The sequence below is a fragment of the Oreochromis niloticus genome, linkage group LG19, assembly GCF_001858045.2.
Source record: "Oreochromis niloticus isolate F11D_XX linkage group LG19, O_niloticus_UMD_NMBU, whole genome shotgun sequence".
Taxonomy (NCBI): Eukaryota; Metazoa; Chordata; class Actinopteri; order Cichliformes; family Cichlidae; genus Oreochromis; species Oreochromis niloticus.
In genome coordinates this window covers 20,059,506-20,075,668 of record NC_031983.2, presented here as the reverse complement: position 1 = coordinate 20,075,668, position 16,163 = coordinate 20,059,506, and the positions used below count along the sequence as shown (strand labels likewise).

At 38.4% G+C, this 16,163-nt stretch overlaps 1 protein-coding gene across 1 annotated transcript in view; it reads left to right on the top strand.

Moving 5' to 3' along the window:
- Nucleotides 1-16,163, top strand: part of stag1a (STAG1 cohesin complex component a) — a 40,045-nt gene that overhangs the window by 10,607 nt on the left and 13,275 nt on the right. Inside the window, exon 2 of the mRNA XM_003443014.5 lies at nt 15,966-16,161. Coding sequence (XP_003443062.1) covers nt 16,133-16,161 — 29 coding nt within the window. The 5' untranslated portion in view covers nt 15,966-16,132. The remainder of the gene's footprint in view (nt 1-15,965; nt 16,162-16,163) is intronic.

The following is a 16,163-nucleotide window of genomic DNA, read 5'->3' as shown; positions in this document are numbered from 1 at the left end:
ACGCTTGCCACAAATACCAATGGCACAAAATGAAAAATCATTAGTTCTGCTCTTAGCAGTCATATAAATGAGCTATTGTCCAAATGTTGTCAGTAACGCGTGTCTGCAGTTTGACTTGCTGCTTAATGGACTTGGTGGCAGCACAGATATAAAGTAATGATCTCTTTATTATGTTTTCTAAAACACTCCACCGCTAGTAGAGAGAAAGCTTCTGTTCTTTTCTCAGCTAGTCTAAAAACATTATTGAATATACCACTGAGTATGAATCCAGCTAGCTGCTCTTTTCTTTGTTTTTGTTTTAAATCGCTCCTATGTCTGTCTTGACATTCGTGTCAGACACCTGGCTGAGATTTACATACTCTACCTCCTTGAAGCTCTGTTTTAAATCGGCCATCTGCTTCAGTCAAAGCTCGCTAGCCTCTTCTTCTGAATCACTTAGCTGCAGTCTGTATCTGGGCAGTCATTTTCTCCTCAGCTGCCTGCACATTATTGCAACATTACAGCATTTTTTTCTTCTTTTTTTTTTTTTTGCTTTGACACCTGCCTGCTTAGATTTGCAAGCTTCTCACTCCTGTGAAGTGTTCAGCATGACACTAGGATGATTAGGAAGTAATAATAGTTATCAGAACTAATAGCTTCCATAAGTTGTGTGTGTGTGTGTGTGTGTGTGTGTGTGTGTGTGTGTGTGTGCGTGTGCGTGTCTCCTGCGCCTGTCCTGCTTTTCTTTCCCACTCCATCAGAATATGAAGTATAGACTGTAAATCTGGGCCAAGGTGAGAGAGGGTGCCCAGACAGATGAGAGAAGAACAAATTAGACACTCTGCTCCCCTCCCTCTCCCCCCTCAGCACTACTGTCACACTGTCTCCTTTTTCCCCACCTTACCCCCTCCTCCTGTTTGCCCCCTGATCCCCCCCGTCCTCAGTTTCGCGGCTCCATTTTGCGTCAGCTACAACCGAGCAGGCAGCCATTGCATGCACAGAGGGAGAAACATTTATTGCCTCTTCTCTGCTTCATCTGTCTCTCTTAAGCCGTTCCATTGCCATGCACCCCCCCCCCCTTTTTTTTTTCTTATGATCTGTTTATCCTTTATTCACAGAGGTAGTTCTCAGGAGATTGGGAAAGAAAATCTATTTTTCAGCAGAGATCTTATCAGCTAGTGCTGTTCACACAGCATCCTTCCCCTCCCCTCCTCTTTGCTAGGTTTAATCTTTGTGTGCTGCAGAAAACGAGCATACAGTAGTTTGTGGCAATAACAGATGGCTGTGCATGTGTATGCTTGGTGACTGTGTCTCTGTGTGTGTGTGCAGGAACATGACCATGACTTTCTATGTTGGATAATGTCTGGTAATCTCCTGTGTGACATAATCATAATCTGGTTAAACCAGACAGCCACAGTTGGCCTCAAGGCTGTTCCGCATTATAAGGCCATGGCTCCTTGCTCTCAGTATGTATGGAGGCTGGCAGCATGATGAAGTGCAGTTATTGTCCTGGCGTTTCAGCTTGTAGACGTGGCACACGGGGACCAATTTTGGTTTAAGCTTAAAAGTCAGGAGCTGTTTGGCCATCACTGGAGAAGTTTTAAAGGCTTGAGAGCTGCTGCTTTTGTCTTTATTGTAGCTGAGAGCAATAACAAAATCACTTTTTGTTTTCTTCTTTTATACTGTGATTATATGCTGGGCCTTATTCCCACAATCCTTGAGAGAACAAAAGCAGAAAAAAATCAGTAGGTGAGAAACACACTTCTATTCATCACTGTAAATCAAAAGAATCTCAAGGTAGCTGTATTTGTTTCAAAAAAGATAGTTTTCTAAATCCACTGTACACTACCTGTCCTACAATATAACAGATATGATTACCAATCCTCTGGTGACACTGTGGAACAGTACAGTCATATGGGACAAAGCAAAAATGCTCCAAAATTAATCAAATTTAATGACATTTTAAACAATCTACTAGTTTTAGCTCCTGTACACCCACCTCTGTCAACAATTGTCTGATAATAGTAATGGCTCAAACATCAGCCTAATGTTTTTAAAATTAGAATGTGCCATGCTTATTAAATTTATTTGAACACCTGTCATGAAAATAAGAAAACACATGTTGTCAGAAATATGACAAAAATGTGTTTTTAACTGTTTGTACCTAAACTCAGAGAAGTCATAAATTAACCAAGCATAACATTCAACCACTAAAATGTATTTTAATGTGCAGGAATTAATTTAATATGCTTTGCTATTTTTTCCTGCTTTTTGCATTTGAAAATTCATGGATATAAACAAATTTTTTGCCAAGGAAGAAGACGAAGAAGCATAATGGCTAGCCCAAGGGAAGGACGGTGTTAGAATATAGTTGGGTTTAAAATATACACAATAAAAACAATATGATGGTGGCTGACATAATTACCCTTTCCTGCACTATATCAGTTTCAGCTTAAGGGTTTTAATTATGTAAAAGTTAAGGGACTATGTTTCAGTTATTATTATAATTTTTCTTTTTGGGTGTAGAGGTGCTGTCATTTATTGATTTCAAAATGCAAACTCATAGCATACTGTTGAGTGTTTGTGAGGACACACGGTTTAGGTGCCAGCTCACATGAATTAAAAGTGTTGCTTGTACGTGTTGTACATGGTGTAGGCTTTTGCTTTGCTGAAACTACACATTTGTTGTTGGTTATTGAGTACGGCACGTACGGATCGTGCAGGTTACTGCCTGCTGTTGTCATCCTTTGTTTATCTTCCTTGTTTTTCTTTTACAAGCATAGTTGTGTCTGGTCTGCCAGCGTACTTGCAGAAGAGTGGCTCTCTGTTTTATTTTCCATCTATCATAATTGTTTCTCGACTTTCGCTCTGGTGTCGTCTTGAATGCCGTGCAAGGTAGTAATTTAAAATGTGGAAAGCCAGCAAACTGGAATATTAAATCAAGACACAGCATTACTTTTTAAAAGATGAAGTTTGTTTCTCTTTGCACCTCACACAGATAGATGTTTTCTGCTTCTGGTTCCTGTTTGAGGCCAGATTAATTTAGAAAATACCAAGGGAAATAAACAAAAAGTAATAGCTGTTGTAAGGTAGCCACAGTTACTTCAGTTCTTCCAGAATTCTATTTTTAGTGGTGGTAAGTTACTTAATATTTATCCTTAACTGCTACTTTTAATCACCATGAAAAAATACATAAACTCTGCTCTCTTTATATTTTTCATCTCATGTTTTGTTATTAACATAACACTTGCTGCAGAGTAGCATGTTTTTCTGGTGCTAATAAAGTATTAATCTGGTTTCTTCTTCTTCTGTCATAATTGTTTCTTGACTTTCATCTTGTATTTCACACCTTGAATGTGAGAAGCTGGCAGACTGGATTAAATTAAGGCTTAGCTTTACTTATTACAAGGCGATGATGGCTTTAAGGTCTGTATTTATTACAGAAACTTAATGACTTTCTGTTTGCACCTCACACAAAAAAGATCTCATTTGAAATCAGATAATATCATAAATTTAGAAAATACCAAGAGAAATAAAAGATGTTTATAATTTCTCAAAAGTATCTGAGCAAACCCAAACTCCAATTTTGTAACGGATGTTTGCAGAAATGAACAGTGAGCTGCTCTATTGCGATGAAGTACCAGGATATAGAAGAACTCCTCTATCTGATGCTCACTGAAGCATTTTCAGTAACAAAAAATAACTATTGCTGGGTCTGACAAGTAGAAGTGGTCTGGGCTAACTAAAATATTTAAAGCTGACATGTTTTCCTAATCGTAATGTTGCATGGGCTCACTGGCCCTGCAGCTGCAAAGTCTTAAAACTGAGGAGCTTATTCAGAGTTGAACTGTTGACTGGGCGTTGGCCACTCGCCAAAATGTTTTGTACAACAGAAAACACCTCGTATTTACCAGATTTCCTCCAGTGGTTTGTAATTGCAGGCAATATGACGTTCTGTTTAATTATCCATCATACAGTATGTCAGTTACAACCGCTTGTTGCCATTCACAGAATGACGCAAGTCGTTCCTGTAAGTGCTTCTCTCTTAATTACATTTGGGCTGTGGCTCTAAGCTTCTCACTGATCGTTGCATGCATTAGTCTTATGACCTTAGCCAATTGTAACGATTTTCTTCACTGCAGCTACTCGTACAGTGAATCTGCACTTCAAAAAATGCTTGTTTTTGGAAATATACATAACATGTGAATGGCCATAAGGATTACATATCATTACATATCATCAGCGAAGTCCAGTGGACTTTGAAGCAAAGTGAGCTAGATCTGCATTAATGTTATTTTAATGGGTTTTTCATTTACCTACATGTCATCTCTCTTCTAGGATTTATGAAATTTTCCTGTATGGTTTTTTCTTAGTGTTTCTGATTAAAAATAAATACTTCAGCTCCATGATAATGTCTTATTTGTTGCAGAAGAATGAAAGATCAGAAAGAGCAAAAAATAAGAAGAAAATCACAAGATAAAGCAGCTGACAGCTGTGAGAAAACGGGCACTTCCTCATTCTCTTCTCCAACTTGGAATTACACATGAAGCTGTCTGCTGCAGTATACTTGACACGTGCATACTGTAGATGTTTGCAGTGCTTTATGACACCCTACCAGATGATCAAGGCAATTTGTCTACCTTGTATATTTTCAGGTGTTTGTAGGCAACAGCTTATTCAGCTCAACAGACATCAGGAATCTGTTATAGCCCTTTGGTAACATCAGCATTTTATCAGTTTGTAGTGCTATATGCACATTTTGCTTAATTTAGCAAAAGTGTACACACATACAGCCAAGCTTGTGAAGCACATTTCCTTAGCTCTCAGTATGTTAGGACGCTTGTGTTACGTGCCGTCTGGGGGATTGACCCTCTCATTTTCCCATCATTGGATGATCCCTCAGGCCACTAGGTCCACCAAGATTGAAGTTAATTGAGTCCATTTAAACCCTGCCCGGCTAAAGTAGACCAATATCCTTGAGCAGCCAGCGTTCACCCTTGACACTGCTGTAGGACTCTTCAGGGATAAATCACGGATGACTAAAGAGCAGAGATACCTCACTGTGCCGCTTTCTCTTTATAGCATCTGCTGTCATAAAAAGTGGTGTCAAATGTATGTTGTAGAGACCACATTCACACAGAGAGGGGAGACCGATGATAGTTTACAGTTAGAGATCACAGCTGAGGCGAATTTTTAGGTCAAATTCTTGCCCAAATTGAATCCTTTTTTACAAAATAATTAAACTGCTAAACGGTCGGTGAGCAGAAAATTACTCTATTCCGAAAACCATGTAGAGATCAGTGCTTTGCAATCATTGACAATTTGCGCATACATAACAGTCCATTCAGTTTTAATAAGTCAGCATGCCCCACATTATTGTACAGACCAGTTTTGGACATAGTAACAGAAAGAAGTGTAAAAACAAATCCACTTCAATCCAAGCTCTGTGTAACAGTTGCTCAGAAGAGCAGTTGCTATAGTATACTGGAGAAACCAAGTTAAGCAGCTTTAGCGTTTGTCAGCCTGTTTTAGCTCTGCATAGTGGCGTGTTCGCTGAGCATTTGGCTGTAACATAAACAGAGAAAAACTCCTCTCCTGCTTCCTTCAGCTGGATTTTCTACTGTAAGGCTTAAACAAGATAGTTGACAGTCTTGTCTTGGCTTTTTCTTGTATACAGCATTTATTGATTCAAGAAGAGCAGTTTCTATTTTAATAGAAATTGTGGCTTAAAATATGCCTAAATTGTACATTAAAATTAAGTTAAATGCACCTTTTTACTTTTGTCTGTTTAGAAGTAGATGTGAGTTTGATGCGTTGAAGGCCACAGTCAAAATGGGAGGTAATAAAAGAGTCATTTTAATCGGCTCGGTCCACTCTTGTCATCATAAGAGAGTATAAAAATTGGTCTAGAAGTGTCTGTGGTCATCTTTTCTCATTTTATTAGATGGATCTGGAATCCTAATTTTATGTATAATTTTTTTTAATTTAATTTTTCAACAGTCGCCTAACAAGGACAACATGTATGGGGCCAGAAATATGGAGAAACAGATCATTTACTGATGGACCTGTGATATTCATTACCCAGATATTAGTTATCCGACAGTCTAATCAGCTCAGAGAAACATGAGGAATGTATCAGCAGCACATCTGCTGAGAATGGATGGATGGAAAGTTTTTGCAGCAGTTTATGACTATTTTGTTGTTACAGTTTTTTGTTTCACTTTTTTATATCATTGTTTCTAATATTAGTGGATAAAATTGCTTAATGTCACAAAGATTCTGTTTTAATGCTCTTGCCTTCGCTTGATAGATGTCGGTTCTCTTACAGCCAAAGCAGGGGCGTTTTACTCAGGTTCTGGTGCCCTTATAGTAAGAGTTCATATTAACTGTTTTACATTTAGCATTTAAAGTGTTAAAAGATGACGGAAAAGTACATGAAAGTAAATTTTTGAAAGTACAAGTATGAATGGATATTTTTATTGGTAAAGCTTTTGCAGAGCTTTCTACTTGTTGGTCAGCTAGGTATAGTTTTGGAAGCACGAGGAATACCGATTATGTCAGGACAAATTAAGCCATTATGAACTGATCCAAATGGGATGAGCTGGGAAATAACCAGAGAAGAACTCTGAACTTCATACTCTGTACCTTTCAAATTGTTGTTTGACATCATTTAATGGCCCAGGCTCAATCTGTGAACAAATGTCAACATGAAACGTAAACATTGTGATTGCAATCAGTCAGCTCAACAACCATTTTAAAATGCATTATATTATACGTTTTAGCTTAATTAAGGTGATATTTAAACCCCATTGACTTGCAAAATGCCTTGAATCGCTTTCTGTTCTAATCACTGAGTTGCCTTAAATTCTGTTCTATTCTACAAATTACCTGTTCTTTCTTTGTTTGCAGTGGCGCTAATCCTATTTGTGAAATTTACATATTTCTCTCATCAGTGGGCCCAGCGAGATGTGTTAATAACCTGCACCACAATCCCTGAAATGTCTCAGAAACTGTAATATTGACCTCAGCCGCTCACTCAACAACTCGTTCTCCATGCCACATTAAAGCAAGTATGTGAATCCTCCAGGACTAGTGTGGACTAGTCTCATGAACATATATATTCATTTTTTTTGTTTGTTGTTTTTTTTTGAGCATAGAGACAGAAATAGCATGCGAGGCCGGATTGGTTATATTGAAGCTAACACGAGCAGTGAGCAGTGCCTGACAAGCCAGCCTTTATTTCTTTCATCCTGATGTTAGTAGTAGGAATCCAGTCTTGCTTTTTTAGTCTCATTGTAGCCTACAGTGTTGGAAACTTGTCACACTGTCTCTCTGGAGATAATGGCCAATTATAGCAGACACAGTGCAGGTTTTAGCTGCCAGATAAAACTCCCAGCAGGGACCACGGTGGCAGTAAGGTGTATGCAACGCTTCTTTAAGTTTTTGGAGAAATATTTACACCGCCAGTCTTTCAGTTGAGGTAAAAGCAATGATAAACCCAACTGTTAAAACCGGTTACAGCATCTTTGATGTTTTAAAGGCCCATTAACAATTAAAAGTGTAAAGAAAAACTTTGTTTTTTTTTGGTTGTATGAAAATACTTTAAAGGAGCAACAGAGAAAATCATTACCATAGAACAGTTGGTGCATAACAGAAAAAAACTTTTGTATTTAGAGCAGCGTGGGTGCTTCTCAAATTAATATATGGAGCAATATAGTGCCATATTTCTGTTATAACTTCTTTCTTTCCCCCACAATTTAAAGCTTGTGGTATCATTGAAAGTGGCTCTGCCCATAATATATCTTCCAGCTTCAATCCTGATTACAATTTAAACCAATGGATCATTTAAACAAGAAAAAGGCTTCATAAAATGTTATAAAGGGCTAATTTTATCCAGGTTTATCTGGGTTGACTCACATTGAAGCCTCAAGTGGCCTTTTGAGGAACTGCATTTTCTGACACATCATTGGCTTCCTTTATTTTTAAGCCCTGGAGGGTTCCTATCAGATGTTTATCTGTGTGCTAAGTGGAAGCACTTTTTTCTTTTAGCTATTTTATGTGAATTTATTTAACATTTAAATTTCGTTTGTGTGGAAGTTTTATACGCAGGTGGTAAAAGTGCTGGCATCCACACTGCTGAGTGATCATTGTAACAAGTTATTACAAATCATTACCAGCTACACAGAGACTGGCCCTGCACTCTTTTATGTTGCTGTGGAGAAAACGGTTAAAAGGAAGGACAAGTTCTCTCTCTCTCAACCCTTACATGCTTTTCATATGTCATGCTTTCATGGTATGTCCTTTGCCAGTTTTAGCATGGGCCAACTGTTCCCTATACCAAATTTTAAACTACAGATGTATTTAGAATATATAAATAGCACATCTAACATTAATAAATGGATGATTAGAGTGCTTTGTTTGGCTTTGTATTAGGCCTTACAAAACTCATTTTTAGAGAAAATCTTCTACTGTTGTGTAATAATCTGACCCAAGACATGAAAACATAACCGTCATAATGATTCACATACTGTAAGTGAAAATGGCAAGCACATTCTGGAACTGCCTGGATTTATTATGTAATGATTACAACTGTTAAACGCTACTCTCACTTCTGCATCAGATAAAAATCCTCATTTTGATCATCTGTAATGCGCAATACTAACATTAACTAACATTAATTGACACTGAAAACAAAGGACACTTAAAAACGATTTCTTAAAAAGTGATCTGTACAATCATAGCAGTGGTAGGAAAATTTCTGGACATGTGTTTCTCACACTCAGTGAAATGGCAGCTGTAGTGCCTTTATTATATTATGACACCCACCCAAAAACCTCTCTTTATGATTCCTGTTTTAATGTCAGTGATCTCGGAATAAATAGATTCTGATTTGCTTATTTGATTATACACTGCAGGCGCTAACAGTTCTTGCATTTGTTTAGCACTTTTCTGGTCTTTCTAAGCTCTCAGAGTGTTAACTATGGATTCATAAACCCTCACGGGCATTGAGAGAACATGCAGAGTTTACCTAAAAACAGCCAGTCAGGATTTAAACCAGGAACCTTCTTACAGTGAGTTAACGCTGCTAACCCCTGCACCACCCTATTACAAAGAGTCTGTGTGAAAGCACCATCTGTTCCTTATGTGCATCATGTATGATCACTCCTGTGTTGTTTTACCATTTTATTGTTTAAAGATTCCCAAACACCAGTTGGTCCCTGTCCCCGTAGAAACCTGGCCAGATGTGGTGACACGGACAGTTGAACTCTACCAACACGGTCCCATTAAAAAAGACACACAGATATGACCTGTACAGTTTCAGGATTTTTCTTGATTTGACCCAACCTAATAACTTTAAAGTCCATCTGAGTAGATACAAGTCAAATTTAGGCTGGAACAGCCTGACTGTACAAAAATTTGTAGCACCTTTTACGACAGTATAAAATGTTTTAATCTTTTCCATTTTTGTGTATTTGGGGCAACTTGGGGGAAAGGTAATCAAATTTCATTCTAAAAGAATGACATTTATGATATTTTTACTGCTGTCAGATGTCAAAATGAGCCACATTTCACCTGAAAAGTATGTAAAGGTTAATTCTTCAAAGAACATAATAAGCTTTCTGTTGTCATGGTAGTTCATAAGACACTCTGATGTTATCTAACATTGCTCATAGTAAAAGTGTTAATTAAATATAAAAATCTTTCACAATAGGCCGGTAAAAAGTGACCTCGGAAAACATTAGCTTGGAGAAAACTGCTTTGTGAAGCTTTATTTATGCTTCTCTGTCAAAGTTTTCCTCACTGTAGCAGTCTCTGGCACTGGAATTGATTTATTACTCTGTAAATTATACTAATATGATTTCAGCCCGTCACTCGCTGGATGGGCCGTACGTTTTCTGGTTAAATCGTGCATCTGTTATACTTGGTGTAGTTGTGTTTTATGTTCTTTTTTTGTGCAAATCGTCTGTTTTGGGAAGTTACAGAAACAGTGGGACACAGATCCTGCTAATCTCATATTGGTAAGGTGGAGGGGACATCCTTACAAGCAGTTTGGACAGAGTATAAAGCCAGTTTATCTGTGCCTTATCAGAGAAAACGGCTCTACTTGAAAAATACATGCATGACTGCTTCGGAGAGGGTGTATGGCTTCAGGCACCGAGATCATACCAAAAACCCAGTTAGATGTCAGAAATATGCTGTATTGTTTTGACACATGCAGTTTTTCCAATCATTTAAATTGCAGTCTCACTAAAAGTTTTATTAGTAAGGAATTGTAGGACCAGGTTGTGGTTTCCACATCCACATATTTACAGCGTGGTCTGCTCTGTGCAAAAATAAACTTAATCGTTTGCCCACGTCTTTGCTGTATTATGAATGAGACTGAAAGCTGCCCATGAGGAAGGAGACGTCAAGCTTATTTTATGTGTGCGAGGGTACTTCAAAGTAGATGTCCCAGGGAGGGAGAGGCTAATATCAAAACAACTTTAACCAACACTGGAAGAGTGCTGAAAGAGTCTTTAAATCAGATTTCATGGAGCACTCACTGGATATGTAACTGGTCCCGTTCTATTCTGCTCTCCCCCCTTAACTATGGTCCCTCCTGTCTCCACGCAGCCAATCAAATATGCCATCACCGCCGGGCTTATGACCCACACTAGTTGCTATAGCAACGCCGGCCTGCCTCCTAGAGAACATGTCATGCATGTTAAGTGGTTCTCAGATGCTCGCTCGTTGTCTTTCTGTCTCACACTCGCTCATAAGTTCACACACACACACACACACACACACACAGTGCTGCACACACTGAGGATAAAGTCACTTAACAGACCACAGATACTTTTAATTGTCTCTGGAGTAGAAGTCTTAACTTTATGGTTTTAGTGGCTATACTTACATCCTGAATATGTTACATGTGTGTAGTTTTGTTTTGTTTTTGTTTTTTTTATTATTTTCCTTCTACGATAATTATATGTGATGTTCATGTTTGCCATGACTTCAAATTAAACTAAACTAGCATATTCTTATAGGGTGACCACCACCTTGTGCAGGAGCTCTGTAAGGGTTGTTTGGTACTTCTAAGCAGCAACTTTGAAAACCTCAACAAAAGCAATGTCAGGCATTGTAATATTTAAGTTATTGTGTGGAAATACAAAAGTTCAATACAAGAACTATGTTTATTGCAAAACAAGAACAGTGAAAAATTGGCAACAATTTGTTGCCAATTGTCGGGGGGTTACAATTTAAGGTTTTCTTTGTCCTGTGTACTGTCCAGTCCTGTAGAACTTGCACCACCTCTCACCTGTCCTGATGTCCTGCAGTGGAAATACGGCCACTTTTCCATTCCATGATCTTCCAGTTTACCACTAATACTTAAGGTCTCCTAGGAAATTTGTAGATGTCTAGTTTCCCCATTTCCCGACAACGATATAAATAACAAAAATTTAACATTTTCTGTAAATTTTGTGAATCTCGGGCAACTCGACTTCCGTGAAGTGTTTTCAGCTGGGCGTCGTGTACCTGGAGTCGAGTATTTTAACCGATGCATGAAACTATACATTTTTAGACATAAGTTGTAACGGCCGCCATTTTCTTTGTGAGTATTCATTACACGGCGTGCTGCGGGGAAAAGCCTGTTCTAACATTTGAGTGTAAGGTTTATTTATTAGCACCTGACGGCTCTTTTTTGCTTCTCATCCATAAACACTGCATACTCTTTCACGTGACTCAGTTTATTTTGAAAAGTCTCAACAGGATCTCGAGCTTTATTGTGAAAGGTTTATGTGGAAAATAAATAAGCGGACGGCGGAGCCACGCGATGGTTTTACCGTCGTTGTTGCTAACGACAACGCATAAAAACAGTCGCTTGTCCGTCCGTATTGTGGTTATATTAAATATAAGAGAAAGAGAGAACTTTAAGAAATTAATATAGCCACTACAGTGACCATCAAAACGATGAAAAAATATTGCCGTAAACAGTTTATTTTGCAACACCACGAAACAAACGATAGCGTAAAATGAAACGATAGACGTTTTTATATCGTCATCCGATATATATCGTTATATCAAACAGCCCTATGCTCAACAAATTAAAAAAAAAAACTGTTCATACGTAATACATTTTGAAAGGAGACGTCACTGTTATCATGCATGGCTGTTACGGCTGGGTCAGAATTGCAGGTCGATTTGAAGTGGCTAGTAACTACCAAGTCTAGTCCAAGCAAGGGCAATCATTTAATGAGTAAATGACTCAAATCTGTTTAAGCCTCATCTCAAAAAAACAAAACCAGGTTAAACCTTGGCAACATCTTCACATGGTTTGCAACACCCCCACAGAGGCCCTTTTTCCATCCACTGGTCGGAGTAGCGGTGGCACAAGGGGAACTTATATATGGCACAAAATCAGGCAGCTGGTTATAATGTGGTGGCTAAGTGGTGTTTGCAGAACACCAAGTGTCATGGGACTAATCAGTGCCACTATCTCCCTGTAGTTAGCCTGCAATGGAAAAAATACTCATAACAGTTCATGCTGTGTACATTTATACATATATTGTCTAAGTGGATTTCAGGAGAGGGAGAGGGCGGGAGGTGCAGTGTGAATGCTGTTGGCAGCTTCTTTCGTGTCCTCCAAAACAGAGTAGTTGAGGAGACTCGCTGCAAATTATTCATAGTCTACTGTTGAAGTGTCTACACTCTTGGGTGCATGTGTGTTTGTGCGGGTGTGAGAGAGAGAGAGTGCAGAGAAATTGAGGAGCCAATGTGCATTGAGGATTATTTAGTTGTTGGTCGATAGTGGGTCAGGCAGGCTCCCAGCTCTCAGTAACACACACACACACACACACACCCTTTTCCTCTTCCTGACTGTATAGCTCACTGAGAAAAAACATGACAAGAGGATTGATTCAAATGAAGTTGGCTTCTGTCCCTTCGGAGGAAGATAATCTGATGATGAAAGGGAAGGAAAAGCATGTTGGGGTTAAAAAAAAAAAAAAAGAACTAACAGCTGAGATATAACAGTCTGTGAAATACAGAGGGACTGAGGTGGAGGTGGGGTTGGCGTCTCCGACTGTAGAGGGGAGAGTTGTTGGGTGGGGCAGTGGTGAAATTACATAAGAGCAGTCCTGCCTTCTTTCTTCTATGCTCTGTCAGTCTGGATGTGGCTGCAGAACTGTTACCTCGCTACATTTTGTGATCCCTTATTAATAATAAGCTATATTTAGTTCCACTGATTACAAGTCTCAAGTGAAAAATAGCCTTTGCGGTGCACATCAGCGTTTTGATTATTTTCGGCTTCAGCTGGCACTCTGAATGATGTGAAGTGTTGTATTGAGATTAATCTGCAAATTAAAGTCACTCAAGATGATTGCGCTAAATTAAATAACAACTCATTAACGCCACCATCTTTGGTCAGTGCCCTGTTAATTACCGTCAGATTTACTGTCATCCACCTCCCACATACCCATAAATGGTGGGGTTCAGTTTTTATTTTGCTCACAGCTTATTTTTTGCGTTATTCCACTTGAAACCTTCAAGCACTTCATACCTAATGCTAAAGATTAGAGGGGGAAATCGCCAGACAGCCCGTGACATGAGCTTATGACAATACTTGACTCACAATATAATGTGATTTTTAACATTAAGTGATATGCTGAGTATTGAAATAACATGTATTTATTTCACCTGCAAAGTATATAACAAGATAAAGGTATACTCTTAAGTTATATTTTTTTTGTCGAGTTGTCGAACATACCAACACTGTGATAAATGTTGCCATAAAATGGAGTTAGTATGACATCAGCAATTGAATTGGGTAAAGTTGGCAATTACGTGCAATCTGTTTCTGAAAATTCAGCAATTAACTGTGTAAAAACATTGAAAATCACATATCTGTTGCTGTCCACATAGACAGAAATTCACATGGCAAGTGGATTGATCCTTATGTAGTGCTTTGCTACTTTCCCAGAGCACTTAACGCACTTTATACAACATACCTCATTCACACACATTCATTGGATGCATGGGAGAACAACTGGGTTTAGTATCTAGTCCAAGGATATTTGCAGACTGGACAGGGATTGAACCACTGACCCTCTATTTAGTAGATGACCTGCGCTACCTTCTGAGGTACAGCCGCCCCAATACACATGAATACAGCGCATACACATGAATACAAATCATTTTATACTATTTCATTCTATCAGTTGAACGCTTATGTTCATGCAAGCATATCTAATACATATTAATATAAATCATTTTATGCTATTTAAATCCATGGAGAGGAAACATTTACTATTTTATAAGTTTATAAGTACTCCTTTGTTTTTTATTTGCATGCAGCAGCTGACTTTTGCACATTAATTAAAAATTTACTTTTACAGGATTTGCTTATCTAGATTTTTTTTTCAGCATTTGCGTGCAAAAAAAACATTCAGGTAATTTATATGCACAATGATATGAACAGAATTAGGCTTCTTTTCTTTTGCTGTTCTGCGTCTGTGCAGCAGGAACGCGGAAGGCCAGAATCAATTAAAAGGTTATGTGCATGCAAATGTGCATGGAAATTCCCAGCTGTTAAAAGCCTTTGCTCACTGCTGTCTTTTGAAGTGTTACTATGTGTATTATATTTTGCAGCTAATTAAGCTACTTGGAGGATTACACATTATCCTTATTTAGTTATTAAAATCCTTATTTGGCTGATCTAATTCAGCTGGTCTGTTACAGTTTGTTCAGATCAGTGTGTGTGTATGCGTGTGTAGTTCATCATGGTGAAAAAGGGCGCTCTCCTGCCCATGCTATTCCACAGTACAAACACTGTGTGGAAGACAGTATTTAAATACACACTCTCTTAGCCTGCCCCCTACTGTTGCCCAGACCTACTTTCAAACACACATGTATGCATTCACACACACTCTGAGGAAAATAGACCACTAAAACACTCTGTAGATTAACTGAACTAGATTGGAACTGAGCTGTGACTTAAATGAGTGTCAGTTGATTTTTCTCAGCCCACTTTTCCCAGTTTAAACGCAGTCAGGCAGCCTGGAGATAGATGCTGGGTAGAGGACTTTGTGGATCATACTGCCTCTTCAGGTTGACAGCGGTATTGCTCACCCTCTGCTCTTTGCTCTCATTAGCATATGAACAGGTCAACAAATAATGTTATAATTCACTTAGCTGCCATTGTTCTGATTGAGGATCTAGCTTAGCTGTCAGCTCATGAAAATGAAATGAAAAGCATTTTTGGATTATTTGTTTATTTCCATCATTCACTGAATCCCAGATTTTTTTTTTCAATTTATGCCATATTTTATTTGACATCATACTTTCCCCAGCTTTTGTCAAAAGACCATTTTTCTTTAACTAGAGGGTAATACATCATGTTTCTGCAGTCTTTTTAACATAATTCACAGAATTTAGGAGTTTATAAAGTTTTGAGCTGAGCTTTTCTTAAGTCAATAGAAGATGTCCACTAAATGAATAAAATGTGCTCATTCTTTAAGTGTCAGTGGGTTGTAGTTAAATTGTTTGACAACAGCACTGTGTACAAATCTTTTCCACCCGACTCAATATTTTGCTGTTGTTGTTCTCTAGTTGACCAGTTGGTGTCTTCCTCTCCCCGTTTCCACACTGACAGCTCATTTTCCACAGCAAGTGATTGAACAGCCTCTCTCTGGATTCAGTGACATTTTATAGTTGACTCACTTTGGACAATAAGCACTTAGACATCATATAAAAGTATTCAGTGATTTAATATTCAAATCATTTAGAACCCGGTTATATTTAATGAATCATAACTGATTGAGGCAATCACTTTAGGACCTCATCAGTAATGTGAGAGCTACCCTTGAATAATGCCTGAATGTTGCATATTTGTATATCTAAACCAGAATGTCTGTCATTAATGGCTGTTACTGGTTAACAGGTTATCAAATCTGTACTCTAATTGTAAACTATAATCATAATAAATCTTTCTTTCTGTTTCTTTTCAGGAGCTGAAGAAAGTTAACTTCAGTCCGTCCTGGAGCCTCTCCTCTCTGACCTTCCAGATCACCCCCCCTTCCCTCCACCCAGTTTTGTCATATTGTACCACCTCCTTCACACCTGAAGAGACCCATAAGAAGAATTGCACGGGTCATCAGTCCCCCTACTGACCAGGATGATCACCTCAGAGCTCCCTGTCCTACAGT